Genomic DNA, 18792 nt, shown 5'->3' with positions numbered 1-18792 from the left:
GCTAAATTAGGTTCTCCTGGCCGTGGGCTGCCACGGTGCGTGAGCGGGACCCGTGTCGTGCCGTGCGGTGCGTCTGAGGAAGTGTTCTGGTCCGTCAAACGTAAAATGACAAAATCATTTGTTCTCTCTCATTACGAATTCCCACGGTTTTTTATGGCTACGCCTCCCTTGTGACATTTCAACAGTTGATCGCTTTCTTTTCTTTTGACTATTTAGAAATGAAGCACGCTATTCACGGCGCTGGTGGTTCACAGAACTCTGTTACTTCGAACGTAATAGGAAGGAAAAATATGTCAGGTCTTAAATATGATTACGAATGCCTAATTATCCTCTGCATAATTATTTGCACTGGATTGCACCTTATCATAGGCGGGTGCAGCCAAAGGACATCACAGACACATCCTCTTGGAGCTGAGGGGTCTTCTCCCAACAAGTAATCAGCTCAGGAAGGCGTTGTATGTGTCTGTGTGCATGTTTTTTTTCCCCTAGATTGTTTAAAAGTTGTGTGTGACTATTTAGCTCTTTGGTATGCAGCGAAAGGCAATACCTGGAGTGCAATATCCCCGTCCAACACGTGCTGATAGGATGCTACCTGCCTGCAGTGCGGGCTTTGCCTCTCCTCCACCCATTCAGCACTTGCTGGGGACAAGCAGCCATTCCTCTGGTCCCTCAGGGGATTCGCAGCACATCAACTCCATTTCGTCTACACCACAACCCAGCGTAGTGCAAGCACGGGGTGACCTTCTTCCATGGGATCTCATCCCAACATGACCCTGTGCCGTTTTTTCCTCACGGTGCTGTTCCAAACGTGCCCTGTGGGTTTCCCTGCGAGGCCCGGAGCAGGGCCCCAGCGAGGCCTGAGTCAGGGAGCGGAGCCTGAACCCTGCTGTTCTTCCAGTCACGCCCTCTCATCTTCCCGGTTTATTAATTTTTTATGAAAAGATTTGAGTGTAATAAAGATTCCTGCCTTTTCTGTGCATGGGCTGGCTAATGGGGAAGGCATCTCGAAAGTTTTCTTACAAGTGGGTTCCCATGTGGTGGCTGTTAGTCACAGCTAATTACAGAGGCTGGTGAAGGAAGAATATATTGGAACTCGGATTCCCCTCCTCCTCCCTCAGTGCTTAAGAATAACATAAAATAAAAAACCTGCAGACAAATGCAGCTTTTTCCGTGGTTGCAGTCTCCAAAGAGCTCCAGAGAGATCACAGATGTGGTTTCATGTTTCAGGTTTAACTATGGTATAATAAGTACAGTACTATCTGCAGGAGGAATGCAAGTGGGGAAAGAATCATTAATTGATAGTGAAAAGTTCAACCTATGTGCTGTGTGTTTGTTTTTTTTAAGCAGCTGAATGTTTAGCCAACTGCAGCCCTGAGGGTTTTGATAATCTTGATATGTTAAAACGTGGGAACATTACAGGAAAGGAAACATTCGTACCTAATTTAGACGTTTCAGAAAGGTGAATCATGGCAAAGCAGGAGCAGTTGTGATTTAGCTGAAGTTCAGACACGTTTCATTTTTAATTCAGTTGCTTGCAAACCTGCTCTGCGGTGCACTGCCCTCACTTAACAACTTAAGATCTTTCTTCAGGTTTTCAGATGGTGCAGAGTAAGCCAACAGTGAGAGCTGGAGTTTCTTTGCTATGCACGAGGAGCCCATAGCTTATATAAAACTCTTAAATAGCATTAATTTTCCTGTCTTTTCTTGCCATTCTTCCAACGTCCAGGAAGTCTATTAGGTTGAACGAGTTCCTATGTATGTGTAATATAAGCATTAGCTCAGAAGGACCGCATGGGAGGAGGATGTGTCTGTGATTTGTAGCTGTGACCTTCCTGCACCTGTATTGGTAGTGCCTGCTGTTTGCCCTTACTGCTGATTGTCAGGAACTCTGAGTGTACTTAGAACTGGGTAAACCTTTCATTGGTCAAATTACTTTCTCCGGCAAGCAAAGTATGTATTTTAATTACAAAAAATAAAATTAAATAGAGATGTAATCTCCACGGGAAATTTCCACTTGAATGCGTATTTGAGATTGAACATATTCGTAAGTTAGAGGGTGCAGAAGGCAGATTCCATAATGAAGTGATGTAGGACTCTTAATGATCTTTCTTATTTAACAGGTATGCTTTTCCACATTTTTTTTTAACGTGAAAGTTTTCTTTTCACAACTGCAGTACAGACAAGACTGCAGGAGTAGCTTGAACTCTGAGAAGGATGGCCCCAAATATCTATGGCTGGTACAGGGGAACCCTCCTAGAAAATGAAGCAACCCAGTCTTAATTCTGTTGCCTACACTCTAAGAAACACGCACACAGATGAAAACTATTACAAATACCTTAATTCTAACAGCTACCCAAAATGTTTAAATAACAGCTGTAAACACTGCCTCTTCAGAACAATTGTGGATTTACCTGATCAGGAAAGACGTTACTGTATTAAAATTGCATCAAGACCACTCACTGTGGTATTATACCTTGACAAAGTACTCTAAGAAAGTAAGCTTTTTATCATTACGTGCCTGGGTTGATGGATAAACAAATGTCACAGAACAATGCTGTGCTGTGATGGAGAAACCTGAGGATCTCTTTTTCTTAAGAAATACCAAATGAGTTTTAAGTGATAAGATCTCTTGAAAAAAGTTACTGGGAGGCTAAACATTGATCGAGGCCTCCAGGAGGCTCAGGGCTTCAAAGCCAAGTTATGTGCAAACGTTCTGATATTAAAAGCGCTAGACAAAGGAAGTTTGAATTTGGTGAAATATTGTAGTACACAGTGCTTATGTCCACAATGTTACGCTGTCTTCCTGATGAACTGTTACCCACTAGATGCCTTGTGCTGTAATTTTCCCTTGCCTCCAAAAACTGAGGGTTTTGATTGTTTTGATTGGATAATACAAGTTAGGAGGTCTTGTATTTGAACATCCCCAAATGTAAGCTTTAGATTGAGCTTGTGTTGTTTAATTTTTTCTCCTTTCTCTTTGTTGGATAAATGCCCCTGGAGCTGAATATTCCTGAGGTACAAAAAGGTCATTGGATATTAAATTCAAACATACAGATCAGTGTGTACTTGAACCAGTTTGTTGTAGAGACATTCCCTTCGAACAGGCTGTCTGCAAGTAGTCTCTGTGCTGCAGAAGTTACTGTAATTCAGAAAAATTGGAGAAGGGAAGAGATTTTTATTTTGCACTGATGCACTTCATCTTACTTTTCCCCAAAGGACACCGTGGTTTAATGGATGGGGCTTTAACCTACCCAGAGGTCAGTCTTTGCTAGACAAGTGGAACCTTATCCCCGAGGGTATTGATATACTAATGACACATGGACCTCCCCTTGGTAAGTGAAACAAAAGCTGTGTGTGATTTTTTTTTTTTTTTTTTTGCATGAGAATTTTACCTTCCAACTAAGCAAAATTAGTAATTCCATAACATGTGCTGTAATTGCACTCTAACTCAAAGCTATGAATTAAAAAGCCTTTCTGAAAGAAGGGTAAGGTGATGATTAAGGTTAGCAAAATCTGTTGAGCTTCCAGGTGTTTTTTTCAATTACATTTTTTGTTTAACTCAAGCTAGGGAATATCATATATCCAATTCCATGGCCATTTTGTTTAAGTACAATATTCATCTGACAGTTTCCAATCCCATGTGATTTTTCAGAGGTTGGCTTAAACTTCTAAAACATTTCCCCCCCTACTATGACATATTTCTTTGAGGTTTTAGCGTATGCAGTCAAAAGTTCAAGAGCTTGTAGTCATGTTTTCTCCTTTACAATTCCCTTTTAAGCATAACATCTGTAAAACCACTGTTACATATTCTAATTGACTTAAAGTAAATTTGTGAAAGAATGAATTACGCCCTCAGATAATTGTAAACTAAAGACAGCTATGTAAATGTGTAAATTTTTTTCATGAGTTAGCTGAAATTTTTCCATTTAGTTACATTTTGCTTGTCCTGAACATGTGTGTAATTCACAGATATAACAGATCTCACAGTAATTCTGCAATAAAGTAAATTCTGGTTGTCTCAAAAAGATGCTAAGATGAGGATCGCTCAGCAGAGGTAGAAGTACTTGGTTTGGGGCATGTGTTAAGTGCTCACTAAACCATTTTAAAACTTCCACTATTTTTTCCAATCTTTTACCCTACAAGATACTATCACACATCATGTGTTGCTTTTCTTCAAGACACATAGCAAACAGTCTAGGATCATATTTTCGGTATTTCAATCAGTTTTACAACTGAGAATTGCCTTTTTTCAATGTTGCTTATCAGGCTGAAGAAGTGCCAGCTACTTATTCATTACCGTTACCACTAATAGATGGTGATTTTGCCAGGCTTTCAGTAAATTGTTTAGAAATACAAGGGGTCAGATCATCGCACGATAACATGAAGTCATTGACTTTTGGGATGGTAGTGAGTTTAAAAGAAGAAAACCCCCAGTTCTCAGAATTGCATGGTGCCAGTATAAAGCAGCATTTAAATGCCACCAGGTTGGCTCAGTGCTCTCCCAGGGACCGTGGAGTCAGGAATTAATGCCTATTTTGCATCGTAGTAAGTTAAGAGTCAGCAATCGAAGGAGAGCTAAGAGCAGAGAAAAAAAAAAGTTTTTGACCAATAATATACTTATTGCTCTTCTTATATCCTGGTTACTAGGAGCTCTTTTAATAGTGCTGCAAATTCACTTTAAGCTTCCCGGAGCTACCTGCCTGCTGCTTTGATAAAGCAGCACTGCACCAGCTGCTGACAGTGGAGCACACCGGATATTGCAAACCAGCGCTCTGAATAGCACTCTTTTAATCTGTTTATTTTCCCGAAGAAGCAGAAAACCCCACAAGCACTTTTATGATGTTTCGCGGGTGCTATTTTACATGGGTTGCTAATCCATCTGCTCTCAATTGGGTTCGTGGAGAAATACAGTGATGCTGCAGATGCTAATGAATGCTTTAATTGAATATGCATTGCTTCTTGTTGCTAACTGGGGGCTCAGACATTACCTGATGCTCGCAGCCCTCTGGAAGTTGTGGAAGGCTGTGTTAAATCTTTGGGGTGGCAGAGGTGTCAGGTTGTAGAACAGCTGATTTCCTCACGTATTTTGCTTCTGGAGGGACCACCTCACTGAAGTGGGAAGGTGACCGCTGTGAGAGCCAGGGGAAAGGGAAGAAAAATCAGCAGTGCTGGGAAAAAATGTTCAAGGGTTTGAAGGTGGAAGATGAGTTGAAGCCTATAGTTTAAAAAAACAAATCACATCCAGAAAAATATTAATGCATGTGGAGAGGGGAAATCTTAAGGAAGACGAAGTGACAGTGAAATGTTGCTTAAAAGCCATTGTGTGCTTTAATGGAGAGGTTATGAGTGTAGATAATGGTAATAAACCTTCAGTGAATTATGACTTCCTGAAAGACTATGTAAAACCTTACCTGAATAGAGAAAATTAATACTATTGATTGCATTTTGCCTTCAGGTTTTCGAGACTGGGTTCCAAAGGAGCTGCAGAGAGTTGGTTGTGTGGAACTGCTAAACACAGTGCAGAGGCGAGTAAGGCCCAAACTCCACGTCTTTGGTGGAATCCATGAAGGTAAGGACCTGTGCTACTCCTCTTGGATCTGAGGCTAATTCCAAAGGAGCGCATCTCTCCATGACGCATTGCAAAGGGACGGGTATTGGCATATTGGACTAAAGTAGAGAGGGAACTGAGGGAAGTGATTGCATGCACAGCACTTTGTAAATTTATGCCAGAATTAAAACAGGCTGTTTCAGGAATGTGTGCTACATTTAGCCACCTACATCTTTCACTGTGCAAAGGTTGTTCTACACAGGTTAATTGAAAGCAATGTAAATTTTGACAAACTTTGTTAGAGAAACAGATGAGATTCCCCACACATGCAAGCCAAAATTAAAATTATTCCAATTATTCCAAGTGCGGGAGCCAAGAAAAGTGCTAGAAAATTGAAGACAACTTACTGTCTCAGCTTACCTCCCTCGGCATGCAAGGAAAAGCAGAAAGGAGGACAGACATCGGGAGGAGAGATTGCCAGAACTCACTTTGCATACATTTCTAAAAGCATCCTGTAGTACAGTTCATACTGTGTATGTTAGCTTCCAGCAGCCTCATATTTTAAAAGAGATTTGCCCATTGTCAGTACCAGATCAGAAATGAAAAGCTCTGTTTGTGGCAGTGGGAGGGAATGAGAGATTAAGTGTATTTTGGAGATATTTAAATATTTAATACAATTTTGTAGCTTTCATGTGGCTGTGAGACAAATATTAGGAGGTCTGCCAGAGAGAGAGTGTAAGACTTTGTGACCCTAGAACTCAAAATTATGCATTAAATGCTTTATATTTCCCCCCTGGAGGTTTCTCCATTGACTCTAATTAGCTTCTCTGTAAGCTCACAGATTTGGAGAACTTCTGAAATGAAAAAGGAAAAAAAAAAAAAAAAAGAGAGCTTGGTCAACTAGTATTGTTGGTTTTTCCAAAGCCTTCATGACTTCATGAAATGGATTTTACGCATGGTTTATAAAGGTCTGTAAATAAGGAGTTTGTAATGGAAATACTGACTTGACCTTAAGTACAGCGGCATGGATAGCAGTATTTGAATACAGCAAGACTTCCAGCTAAAACACAAAAATGCAGCTTTTGTAGTTGCCTGGGATGCTGAAACTTCTAGTTGTAATATTCTTAAGTAATGGGAGAGAAAGGAATTTTAATGTGCGAGATGGTTCTGAAAAAGCACTGTGGAGCCACGTGCAGCACCTCGCATCTAAATCTCATAGGAAAGGTGGTAGCACGTGTTAAAAGTGAACGTGCAAATGCATTCTTACAAGAATACTAAAACAAGTTAGAATCCTGTTTTAGTACTTACACAGAAGACATAAGAATTACCAGTTCCTGTACAGAAACAAATGGTCAACTCTTCAGAGCAGCACCTCGCAGTACAGTTAATTCTCATCCAGCTCTAGTTCAGATGAATGCACACTACATTCTCTTAAATGAAGGGAGGCTATACACACATTTTGATCGTGCAGGCTTTTTGTCCTGGTTGATAAGTAAAACCAACCACAAACAAGGTTTTCCCCACCGTAAGATGATCTAAATCAAAATTGCCAGTCCAAATAAATAAAGTGCAGCAATTCTGAAGTGATTATTCTTTGTGAGAGACGCTGTAGGTAGCTGGATTTATCTTAGCTCTCAGACAGCAGTGAGCTGTACTGTATCACGTTGGTTTAAAAGAAAAACATTTTTCCTTTGTGGGTTAGCAATGGGAAGTTCTCTGTCTCCATGAAACTCTTAATAATAAGAATAAAATAAAAGGAACATTTTGTGCCAAATTCGTCCTAGACTTTTTCTAGTTTCTTTGTGCGCTTTTGGTGGATATCAGCTGAAAACAATGGATCTCTTCCACCGATGGAACTGGAGCCCCGTCTCCATGTCCTTGAGAGAATGTCTGTAAGAGGAGACGTTTCTGTGCTTTTATTACCATTCATTTTCTCACATAGTAGATAGAATCCCATTGCCTGAATGGAGACGCAGGTGTGATTCAGTTCACAGGTCAATAGTTTGCTCCACTTGCCCAAAATTCTTGGAGTGCACAGCCCTGGGCTGTTCCATCCTATTCCTGTGTGGCAAGTGGAAGAACAGATAGAGGCCAGAAGTGAAGCGGCTTTACTGCTTGTTGCTCAAATTTGTCCTGGACATGGCTATTGCTGGCCAGATGTTTAGGGGGTTGAGAAGAGTCTCCGGCCTCCTGAACCTGACGCCGTAGTGTTACTGAGGAGTCAAGGCCTTGGCATGCTGAAAAATCCCATGATTAATATTGGCTAGTCCTTCATTTATTTGGGAATGAGCTGTCAGGATCCCTTCATAGTGAAAAGCAGTCATCTATTAAACTTTAACCTCAACTTTCTGCTTAAGCCAGTGCTTATCCAGTGACCTCCAGTGCTCTATTATGCTTATAGCAAGAGATTCCTTTCCTTAGTCATGATTTTCACTGGTGTCTCCTTGTAAAGAACTTAATCTCTTTAATTGTGTTCTTCTTGTCAAGTCTATTCCTACATTTGGGTTCAAATCGCCTGGCCTGCTCAGGCTGCCATAACTGCAGCTCCCCTTTGAGTCAATGAGACTCCTCTTTTGTGCGAAGACCTCTTTAGAACCAAGCAGTGCCTGTGTTTTTCACTATTGGTTAGACCCACTTATACTTTCAAAGAAATACTTTGCAGCAGCTTTTATGAGTAGTAATGTGTGTGTGTGTATTTTTAACCTGCTACTAATGGGTTTCTGAGGTTTCACAAGCCAATGTGAACACCGTCTTGGCAGTCCTGTGAGAGGGACCTGGATGATAAAGGCTAGCATGGGGAAAGCTTACCAAGCTTGGTTCATTGCCCAGAGACAGCAAGGATTTTTGTAGGTAGAGCTGAAAGTACTTCTAAATCTCCTGTTCCTGATTGGTCTTTTATTATCTGACAGATACTACAAGCATGCAAAGTACAATGTGCTAATTAAGTAATTAGGAAAAGTACGTGTGTGATTTTTGTCTCTGGTTTTGCTGTAATCAATTGCAGCAGAGGATTTTCCGTGGAAAAATGTGTGAAGATAAAACAAAAGCATCAGTTCTGATTTCAAATCCAGTCTATTGCGTTTTTTCCATCAAGTCTTTGTGGCAGCTTTCAAGAGCTTATGTCATTTTGAAGGGATTAATTCAATTTTATTCCAAAGCATTGATCCCACAACAAGCTTTCAGTGCAGCTGCCCATGGGCAGCATCGTTTGTTTATATTACAGTAAGTGTGACACATTCTCCCTACAGGTTATGGCATTATGACAGACGGTTACACAACCTACATCAATGCTTCAACGTGTACAGTCAGCTTTCAACCAACCAATCCTCCAATTATATTTGACCTTCCAACCCCTCAAGGATCATGAAGCACTACTGCACATTTGGAACTGGGGAAGGTCTATAAACTGCCATTTTCTAAGTACAAAACTTACATTCTGTTACATGTTTATTTCAAAATTACTGGGGCGGGGGGGGAGCATTTTGGGGGAGAGAATTGTGGTTGTTTTTGTTTTGGGATGGATTTTTTTTGTAAATTGCTGGTACAAAAGAAAAAAAAAAGTTAGAGGGTTGTGCTTTTTGGAAATGCAGCATCCATTTTAAATTGATAAAGCATTGTGAATTTGTAAAATGAATTTTGTTTTTCAATAAATTTGCCATTGTAAATTGTTATAGTGTTCTCAAAAGGACAGCCAAGCTTTCTTTTAAGAAGTGAGAGACCTTATTTTAATATTATATGATAAGCTAAAAAAATAGGCAGCATTTAAAAACACCCAAATTTGCACAACTTACGTTACTGTCGGGGTTTTTTTAAGTGTCTTCTTTTTCCCTAGGTCTAAATGTTAGCTTTTCATCTCTCCATTTATATCATTTTTTTTTGTAGTAGTAGTACAGACAAGATTTTGGGGTCCATTTTTCTCTTGATATGTCTACACGTCAACTTCTTTCTGTTGACAGTGGAATGCAGCAAGGGGAGAATAGACTTCTCAGTTGTTTGTCTCTACCTGCTTTATACGTTAAAGACTGGTATAGATAGCCGCAGCCTGTATGTGGTATCTACCTTTTATTGTTTGTTTTTAAATTATTTTAGCTTTAAAAAACTGGGGGTGAAAGCTGCAAAGAGCAGGCATTTCACGCAGTAAAAAAAAAAAAAATAAAAATAAAAAAAAAAATGTAAATGCGGACTCCTTTTAAATATGAATTTATATATATATATGTATTTTTTGTGCATTATAACTAAGCTAGGATTTAATATTGCCAGTATAGCATCTGCAAAATTATGCTGTACAGCACATCTAAATTATGAAGGATGTGACACATTTTCCAAGTGCTCAAGGCCTTCAAGAGCCTGAGTTAAATCTTTGTCGTAGTTCAGGCATGTATAGAGTCAAATGGATACAATCAAGCCTAACTAAAATAAGGCTTAGTTGTCCTTTATATTTAAATATTCTTCTCGTCTTTTTATTTTCTTTTTCTTATTTTGCACTGTGTGTAAATGCAATCTTGCTAGCACAAAATATTGTTGCAGATAGTTATTTCTGTTCTACCACTGTAAATGCTATTGAGCTTTGTTCTGTTTTATGTTACCTTGTTAATGGAATTTAGAAAAGCAGTTGTTTCTTTAAATTTATTGTGATATTATATCTAGCGGCCTTTATATGCAAATAAAATTGCAAGATTTTTAAATATGTGGTTTAAGAGAATTTTGCATTTTTCTTTGGTATGAACGTTGGGGGGGACAGCAATAAGATTAAGAAACAGCTTTTCTAATTTTCCATGATTTTTTATTGTTTACCATTCATAGGATGTCAGTTGGGCCAATAAAGCACTCAGACTTTTTACTTCTGTTTCTAAGCCATCCATCTTTCCGTTCTTTTTAGAAAGAAGAGATTTTGTCTCAAGATGATAGAATTCAGTGTGACCAAGTTCGTGCAGTTAAGCCTTGTAGGATCCCATTCCAGACAACACGAGGAAAAATGGATTAGGCAGCAGCCTTTGTAGTTCCTCACTTGTTTGTACCAAGCTGCAGGTACTTTAAGCTCATCCACTGTGGGTTAAGAAATGAATAGTCATAGATGAAATGTATCTTTTTATTTGGGTCTGTTCTTAGTTCTGTGGCTACAGCAGAATTCACCACTGACAGGAGAACTGCACGGGATTATGATTCAGTGTGTGCCAGCAGAACAACAAATGAATCAGGACCTGCTGGTCATGCTGCAGTACAGTTAAGTATATAATAACAGAATCTTCTTTAAAAATAGCACTTGGAGCTGTGAAAATCTAGATTGAAACATAAGAAGATACAATGGTGTTTTCATGATTCTGAACCTGCAGTGAGCAGAAGTGGAGTAAGATAGAGTACTCCCATTTATCTTAGCAGGTTGTTAGCTTTTAAGTCTCTTGGTGATACTGAAATTTCATTGTCACTAAATATCAGTCATTCACTGTAGATGTAAATTCAGATTTTTTTTTCCCCAGTTAGCTGTAGATTGCCAAAACCAATATTCTAGTCACCTGCTTATGTGCAAAGAACGTGGCTATATTAAAAATGACTGTCCTTCCTCAGGTGAAGCATTTTCTTGGAACACACAAAAAAAAATTATAGTGCACTCAGAATTATTCTCTTTCATTGGTCTTTTGCTTGTTGTCACCACACAAGGAAGAAGGATCCGTTACCTGGAATGCTTCATAGTGCCATGAACTTCTAGAAGAGCAGAGAATAATGCTTGCATCTGAATTCCTCTCCAGCCTTCTGAAGGACCTCCTACCTTTTCACTATGTGCATGGTAGTTAGGACAGGAGCAGTCCATGACTGCTCATTCTCCTCTGCAGGTATTTTTCCATAGTGCAAACTGGGTTATTATTCCTAAAGCAAAAGTTATAAGTCAGCAGCTTTGCTCCAGAATGTGAGCAGCCTGAATGAAGCCTTCTGGCAGCAGACAGAGCCAGATGAATTGAGGCTGGTGTAAGTGCAGCCAGGAGTCTGCCTTTAGACAGCTGGTAGTGAGAAAATATCACAGGCAAAATTCCTTGAATAAGCAAAAGTGTGCACCAGACTGCAATCAACAGAATTGGTGCGCGTCGTTGTGTATGTCTTCAAGGTGCGTGCCTCTTGGTTTCAACTATTTCCCTTACAGCTTTTAGGCCCTGTAGTGCAGCAGGTGGAACCAAGCGGTTCTGCACTGGAATGTGAGGGCCTGTATTTGTAACAGACTGAGACTTCTAGTCAGACAAGCGTCAAGGACAGTCACTGCTTCATCATCAGGTGGTGTTGACGGTGAATATGTGTCCATTTAGAGAAATCCGTAGTCTTCACGGGGTACTTTCAAAATATATTGTTTCTCTTGTGTTTTTTTTTTTCTCTTTCTGGCTGTCAGCTTCACCGTCTTTACCACCATTTGTTCATCACAGAGTTTGTTCCGCGTGGCAGTATCTTTTACATCGTGTTTCTTCCTTTCCCATCATGCTTTCAACAGTTACCTATCCTTTTCTCCTCTCCGAGAAAGCTAACATTCTGGATAGCAGCAATTACAAAAAGGCCAGGAAAACATTTGCAGAGATAGTTTGGCTTTTTTTTCATACTCTTTAGAGACCTTGAAATGTATATGTGTCTGTCTGCTGTCACAGGCAGGTAATCTTCCTTTGCTGGATGTCAGCCATATCTGACAATCAGTGTAAATAGGGCACAGTATGATTTGAAGAAGTCTGGTTTCACTGGGAGGCAAAATGGCGTTAAATCAGCTGCTTTTCAAGGATCCCTTACTACTAAAAGTAGCTCAATGTCTGTATGCAGAATAAACCTCGGATAATAAGTCTTTCTCTGAGGTCTGATCCAAGTCCATTGAACTCACTGGGAGTCTTTCTATTGACTTCAGCTGGCTTTGGATCAGACACCTGGCATCTCTCTGGATTGTGTTTCTGTCTATTGCTCATCCTTCAAACTGGAGGAGATGGTCCCTGGTTAACATGCAAGAACCTCTTGGCAGGAAGAGGGACCTACCTATTGTAAGTGCTGAATCTTTCCAAGTGATTGATTAACAGCGGTGTAGTCGATTAACCTTTCTTCTTCTGAGAGCAGCTTTCATCTAGTCGTCTTGCTGAGGCTGAAAGCAGTCAAGGCCTTTATCAGGGGAGGGCTGCAGAACAGGATGCTCCCCAGAGGAGATTGGTTCCCAATTCTCTCTGCATAGTGAATTTAGTGAATTCAGCAGACCTTGAGGTCAAGCATTTATTAGGCTAAGAGACTGTCAAATCAATCTGGTCTACTCCAGGCAAGTTCTACCAGGAGAATGGGTTTTGCCAAGACTGTGTCTAAGAAATAGATTGATGGCTAACTCCTGGTTGAAGCTGCCTTTCTCTTTTCCATTTTCCGTGAATCAGAGGTTTTTTTTTTTTTCCCCTCACTGACATCAATATTTTCTCCCTAGACAAATTTTATTAAGGAAACTCCTGGAAACCATCTATAATTTAAGTCTCCGGGAGACATCCAAACTCTGCAGTCCTTCCATTTGGTGTTAAATTGACCCAAGGGCTTTCTCTAAGACCTTGCTTTTGACCACACCTGATTGAATTACACTTCTGGAATTTTCTTTACTTCCTTTCCCAATTCCAACACCCCTCCCCACCCCCCTTTCCTTTTTTTTTTTTTTTTTTTCCTTTTTTTTTTTCAGGATACTTTCTAATAGTTACAGACAGGTAGGGAATTCCATTCTCCCTGCCTGCTGTGACCAACTTCTTATCGGAAGGAGAAACGCATGATAAAAGCTGTGTGCAGCCAAGCCTGCAACACAGAGCAATGTATTCTGCCGTGTCTCTCTTTTGAGGTATAGATCCTAACTTCCTTGCAGATTCTCCATTTGTAGTAACCAGTCTTTTTATGCACTATCACTGTTGTAATTGACATTCAATCATGTTATGATCAGGCTTAGACACCTATTCCAGCTGTGAGCCCTCACAGGATGATGCCCTGTGCACTTTTGCAGAAAGTCCCAGCCATCAAAGCACTGTCCGACCTCCAGAAGCACAAAGAAAGGGACTCTAATAAATCAGCGTAGCCTAAGTGCAACATGGAAGACTAAGGCTGGGTTTTTAACATTTTCAACTTCAGTTACTGTCAGCCTAATCAAGAGAAAATGCAAGAGAAAGCTGAGGGAGTTTTAGTGCACTAAATCGGATTTCAGTCATCCATATTGATTTATTTTTCCCCATCTAGCTATTGCTTTCCATACCTCCATCTCTGGCTTGTGCCAGCCAGTTTTATAATGATTCATTCATGATGTGGCTGTAAGGATACATCTTGTTTTGTTCTACCTCTAAATTTTGCTGAGGAAATTTGCTTGTTGGTGGTTATAGCACAGAGTTGGGGGAGTCCTTCACTTCTTCTAGGCAATCTCTATTACACGGTTGACCCACTTGCTTTGTATTTAAGGCTTACATTCATGGGAGAGGGTCTGACAAAAACACTTACCTGGGTTTAGGAAAACTGAATGAATGTCCCACATTCATGTCTTCCCTAAAATGTGCTTAGTGTTTATCTAGGTAAATGGCTCAGTGGTACAATAGGATTTGTCAGCTTTATGAACTGAGGAGCTAGGACTGCTAGAGTTCTAGGAGTTTAAGACTTCTAAACTACAAAACATGAAAAAAACAAAAAAAAAAACAAAAAACAAAAAACACTTTAAAGTGCAGACTTAAAGGTCTAAAATAAAAGACTGAGACTTAGTCTTCCTCAAATTTCATTATTTTTATACAGCTGTTGCTATTAGTGTGACTCAAACATGCCAGTCTATTGCCAAGGGCTTTCAGCGATGATTTTCCTGTTAGAGAAGAAACAATGCAAAATATTTCATTTTTTTGCATATCACGTACAAGCCTTTTCACCGTTCACTGTCATAGGAGTATTTCAGCAAAATATTTTTACTGCCTGCAGAGAGTCAGTCTACAATTGGAGGAAGAGAGCAACTTCTCTCTCTCTCTCTCTCTTTATCTCTTGTTCTTAATTGTGAACGTAGGTAGTATTGCCCAAAGTCAGCATGGATCTGATTTGTTTGGGAGCTCAGTGCACATGCTGTAAGGCTGAATCTAAAAGGACAGGATGCTGAAAAGGTGGGAGAGGAGTCTCTTGAGTAAACAGATTGAAAACTAACTGACTTTCCCAAGATCACACAGGAGATCTCACAGAGGTGAATCTGCATCTTGCAAGCAGTGTTTTAGCTCTTTGTTTACGATTTTCTATTTTGTACACTTTGCAAATAGGTGGAGATACTAATTCCTTCACTACACCCAAATACAAAGCTGCTGCTGTGATAATCATCCCTGGATCCTGGAACATAGGCTGACAGGGGAGACTTTCAGCTAGATGGAAGAGAAAAATCAAAGCTGATTCCTGCATTTTTAATCAAGCCAGGATAGAGTGAGGATAAACAGGTAAAAACAGGCTTTTAGTAACAGAGCAAGTAATCTATGTTAGATGCACAGCAAAACCTTTATCAATCATCTTAAAGTGCTTCTTGTGTTTTTTCTTCAGCAGGCAAATACGTGATGAATTAGCTTAGTTCAAACTCTCTGAAGATCATCACTAGCATAGATTCTTTAAAAGGTCTGAAGGAAGTACAAAATCTTTACATTACTGTAAGGTACAGATGACTACAGCTCTGTCAGTAACACCACATTGTTATTGGCTTTGTGTTACGAGGTATCTAGAGAGTTTTGGAGACAATGTATTTGAACATTGTATTGACACTAGGAGGAATCTGGCTGAAGCCCAACTCAGGCTGGGAGAGTGGCAGTTCCTAAGAGGAGCTAAATTGTATTGATTAAGGTTTCCTAATCAACAGAACAACTTCTACTACAAAGTGCTATTGAATTTACTGTAGACTTAAAAGTAAAAAATATGCAAAATTCTTATTCATAATCATTTATTCGAGATATAAAACTTTGAAATTCAATAGGCGTATCAGCTTAAACTGAAGCTCAGTTTATTGTTGTCTTTGATTTTGGGTTTCTATTAATGAAATCCGGACAGCTTTCCAGATACCTTTGTGAAGTAGTTCACAAAGCACTATTAGTTGGGCAGGGAATATTCTTTGCTGACACCTTAATCCCAGTTTAATTTTTTGAGACCAGTCAGTCACCATGCTTTTTTCTTTTCTTTAAGCTGTGTTTTGATAGATGTAGTTCCTTGATGTAAAGACATGCTCGAGCAATGAGGGCAGGTAAGCAGCTTGGTTGCTCTGATGATTTAGAGTTTGGCGGCTTTTATACAGAGCAAAAGGAAAGCTGGTCTGGTGTCAGCAGTCATTACGTTTTTGTCTGTGATGTGCTTTCCCAGCACATTGGCACTTGAGAGACTGCTATGTAACTATGAAAACAGACTTCTCCAAGGAGTGAATTATCTATCCAGAGTCTAGTAACCATATGCAGACAACCACAACTGTAGCTGTGGCTTCAGTAGTATCATGCGCATGGGTCAGAATATTTATATAGTTGCCAGTTAAGCTGTGGAGGCATTATTTATCACAAAAAATTGGGCCATATGATGAAAGTATGAGAGTATGGCAATGGAAGAAATACTGGAAGTGTTTAAAGGGAGGTAACACAGAATTTACTCCCTCTTCCAAATATATATTCAGACAAGAACATAATGTCTAAAGTAAGTTTGGCCAGCAGCAATTGCAAAAACCAATTTTAGAAATGAACATTAAACAAGATGCATGTGCTGATGAGTCATCCCGTGTGTTAATTTGTATATTTAGTTATTGAAATACTTGTTTATTTTTTTTCTGGTCTCTAAAAATCAATGTGTAGCCACGCTTCTGTTATTAGTTACTATACCCATAGGCCAATGCTGTGGTGATAATTTGATACATCCGCAGTAAGAAGCATGTGCGCTGCCATCTAGGTCAGCTGGTTCTTTTTCCTTTGAGACAAGATAGTAGCTCTTCGTAGCAAATGAAGCCTCTCTAATCTTCAACCATTGTCCATTTACACATGAGTAAATAGGTTAAACTGTTCATAAAACGATAGAATCATACCAAAGAGTAATACAAAGTGGCAGCAGCAAAACTGAAAAGCAGTCCATTATATTCTGCTCTGCATAGTACCTGCCACCATACTGAAGACTGAGTGCAGCACTGGATAATGATAAAGGTAATGAATATGGAGAAACAGAGTAATTCAGGGTAAAACAGAGTAATTCAGAGAAGAGTCTTGCCCTCATTCCTCCTGCCAGGTGACACGATGCTCTCACGATGGCCCTCCAGAGAGCTCAGTCCAGCAGTTCACTGGTTTTGTGCGAGTGAGGGGTGGCCAGCAGCATGAAGGACCCTGCTCCAACAGCTAAACGACCCCATTGTGCCAAATGTGCCTGACTGCACCAGGACTGTGTCTCTGCATACAAGAGCAGTGAGTTTCATTACATGATTAGTGTTTCTGCCTACTTCTTGGTGGTCTAGACAATACAGCGTCCTTTTAACCCTCCCATCCTTTAGCACTGCAGCACATTTTCTCTCTGCAGCTGTGCTTCTGAGGTCTGCTCCTGCTGCTGCTGGGGAACGCTGCGACTGCCCCTCGCCCTGTGGGGCCACGTGCAGTAGTGGGCATGAGAGGCAACAAGTGGTATGTAGTGGCAATGTGCTTTAGAGTACGTTCACACGCACAGCAATGGCATTCTTCTAGGATATAAATAAGCACAAAAGAGCATCAACGTTACTCTATCAAGCAGGAATGATTAACTGAGCTAGGCAATTTCCCAAGCCCATCATTGTCCCTTACGCTATAGAAAGCTGCTATGATCCTGTAATAATCACTGGATGTTATCTTTCCATTTGGATAGTTTGTCCAATATAATTCAACCAGGACTTACGGCTCATCCTTACAATAATAGGTCACCATATGCTTCACATCTGGTCCTACAAAAAAGCCATATTACATGCGTGATGCCAACTATTTTAGGGGACAGCCTCCAGAGACCCCTAAGTGTTACTAGCAGTCTTGACAGCTTAGTGGCTCCATTAATCAGCATTAAAACTTCATTTTACTATTACAAGCATAATTGCTACTAGTCCAAATGACAACAAAAATAAGCAATTTCACCAGTTTTGTTATTTAGTGAGCTGATATAGCCATTTTTTCCCCTAAGATAAAGGCACTTGAAAAGCCAACAGCGAGTCCACCATTTTGCCTCGTCAAAACTCATTGGACTGAATTAACCCAAATTCTCCAGTGCTGATAGAGCAGAAGTTTGTTTAGTCAGACATCAAGGTAAGATTATAGACTTTAATATATGAATTTATCAGAATTCAAATATCTCTAGTTTGTCATAGGAGAAAGTGCTGTGTTAAGAGTTGCCTGCAATATCTGAATATTTGCTGTCAGCTGAAGACTTCAGTTTACAGTCAGGATCTAATTCTAGCTTTTATCTGAGAGGGAAATGGGAAAAAAAGAGCTTGGAGGCAATAGTATGCAGAGAAAATGTCTTCTTGTCTCACATACCATGTCCTGGGATTTGCTGGTATTTAAAGCTTGAAACATTTTATTTTCTATAGGTTTACTGTAGAGGATTGAAACTTGATACAAATACGTTATGTTAAATACTTGAAGTTCTCCTTTGAGAATAAAACACAGGAGCCTGGATTAATCACTGACTGCCATGCACAATTTTGTGCACGTCTTTTGTTCTTAGCCTATGTCCTAACAGGCTTTTCTTAACATACCATTCCCTAAAATATTAATAAGAGGAGAGTATGCAAAGCGGAGGAGTACACTGTAACTTGCAGTGGTTCATAATGTCAGGCAGCTGCCTGCAAGAAGTCGGCTTGGCAAGATGAGAAAAAGGTCCTTAAAAAGAGCCAGAATGCAATAATTTGGTTCTCTTCTCCATTACTCACCAAAAGGAGATTCATCCTGTGCTCCATACACTACGGCTGGCAGCTTTTAACGTCACCAGCTCTGGGGGTGCTTTTGAGAGCACTGCCTTGTATGCCACCACTGAATGGGCTGGGAACAGCAGGCTTCATCCTTTTCAAGTCAAATGCTTTCTTCTTCCCTACTGAAAGTAGAGTTACTTTCCCTTACATTTAGAGAACATTCGGGATTTCTGGACCCCAGGTGCAATACAACAGCAAGGTATATGCACTGCCTTAAAACCTTGGAAGGATAAGGGCTAATTTCCAGGTGGTTCATTATAGCAGGAAGTCATCTAAATGTGTTCTGAAATACTGGACATGCCATTGCTCTGCGTATGTC

At 40.0% G+C, this 18792-nt stretch overlaps 1 protein-coding gene across 5 annotated transcripts in view; it reads left to right on the top strand.

Moving 5' to 3' along the window:
- MPPED2 (metallophosphoesterase domain containing 2) overlaps positions 1-9021 on the top strand; it is a 106839-nt gene extending 97818 nt beyond the window's left edge. For all 5 annotated transcript variants that reach the window (XM_032188856.1, XM_032188854.1, XM_032188858.1 and 2 more), the window contains 3 exons: positions 3217-3332; positions 5456-5569; positions 8797-9021. In XM_032188856.1, coding sequence (XP_032044747.1) covers positions 3217-3332; positions 5456-5569; positions 8797-8915 — 349 coding nt within the window. In that variant the 3' untranslated portion in view covers positions 8916-9021. The remainder of the gene's footprint in view (positions 1-3216; positions 3333-5455; positions 5570-8796) is intronic.
- The last annotated feature ends 9771 nt before the right edge of the window (positions 9022-18792 follow it).

The sequence above is a fragment of the Aythya fuligula genome, chromosome 5 (genome assembly GCF_009819795.1).
Source record: "Aythya fuligula isolate bAytFul2 chromosome 5, bAytFul2.pri, whole genome shotgun sequence".
Taxonomy (NCBI): domain Eukaryota; kingdom Metazoa; phylum Chordata; class Aves; order Anseriformes; family Anatidae; genus Aythya; species Aythya fuligula.
Note: the sequence above shows the minus strand (reverse complement) of the source record. Positions and strands in the feature narration are given on the sequence as shown.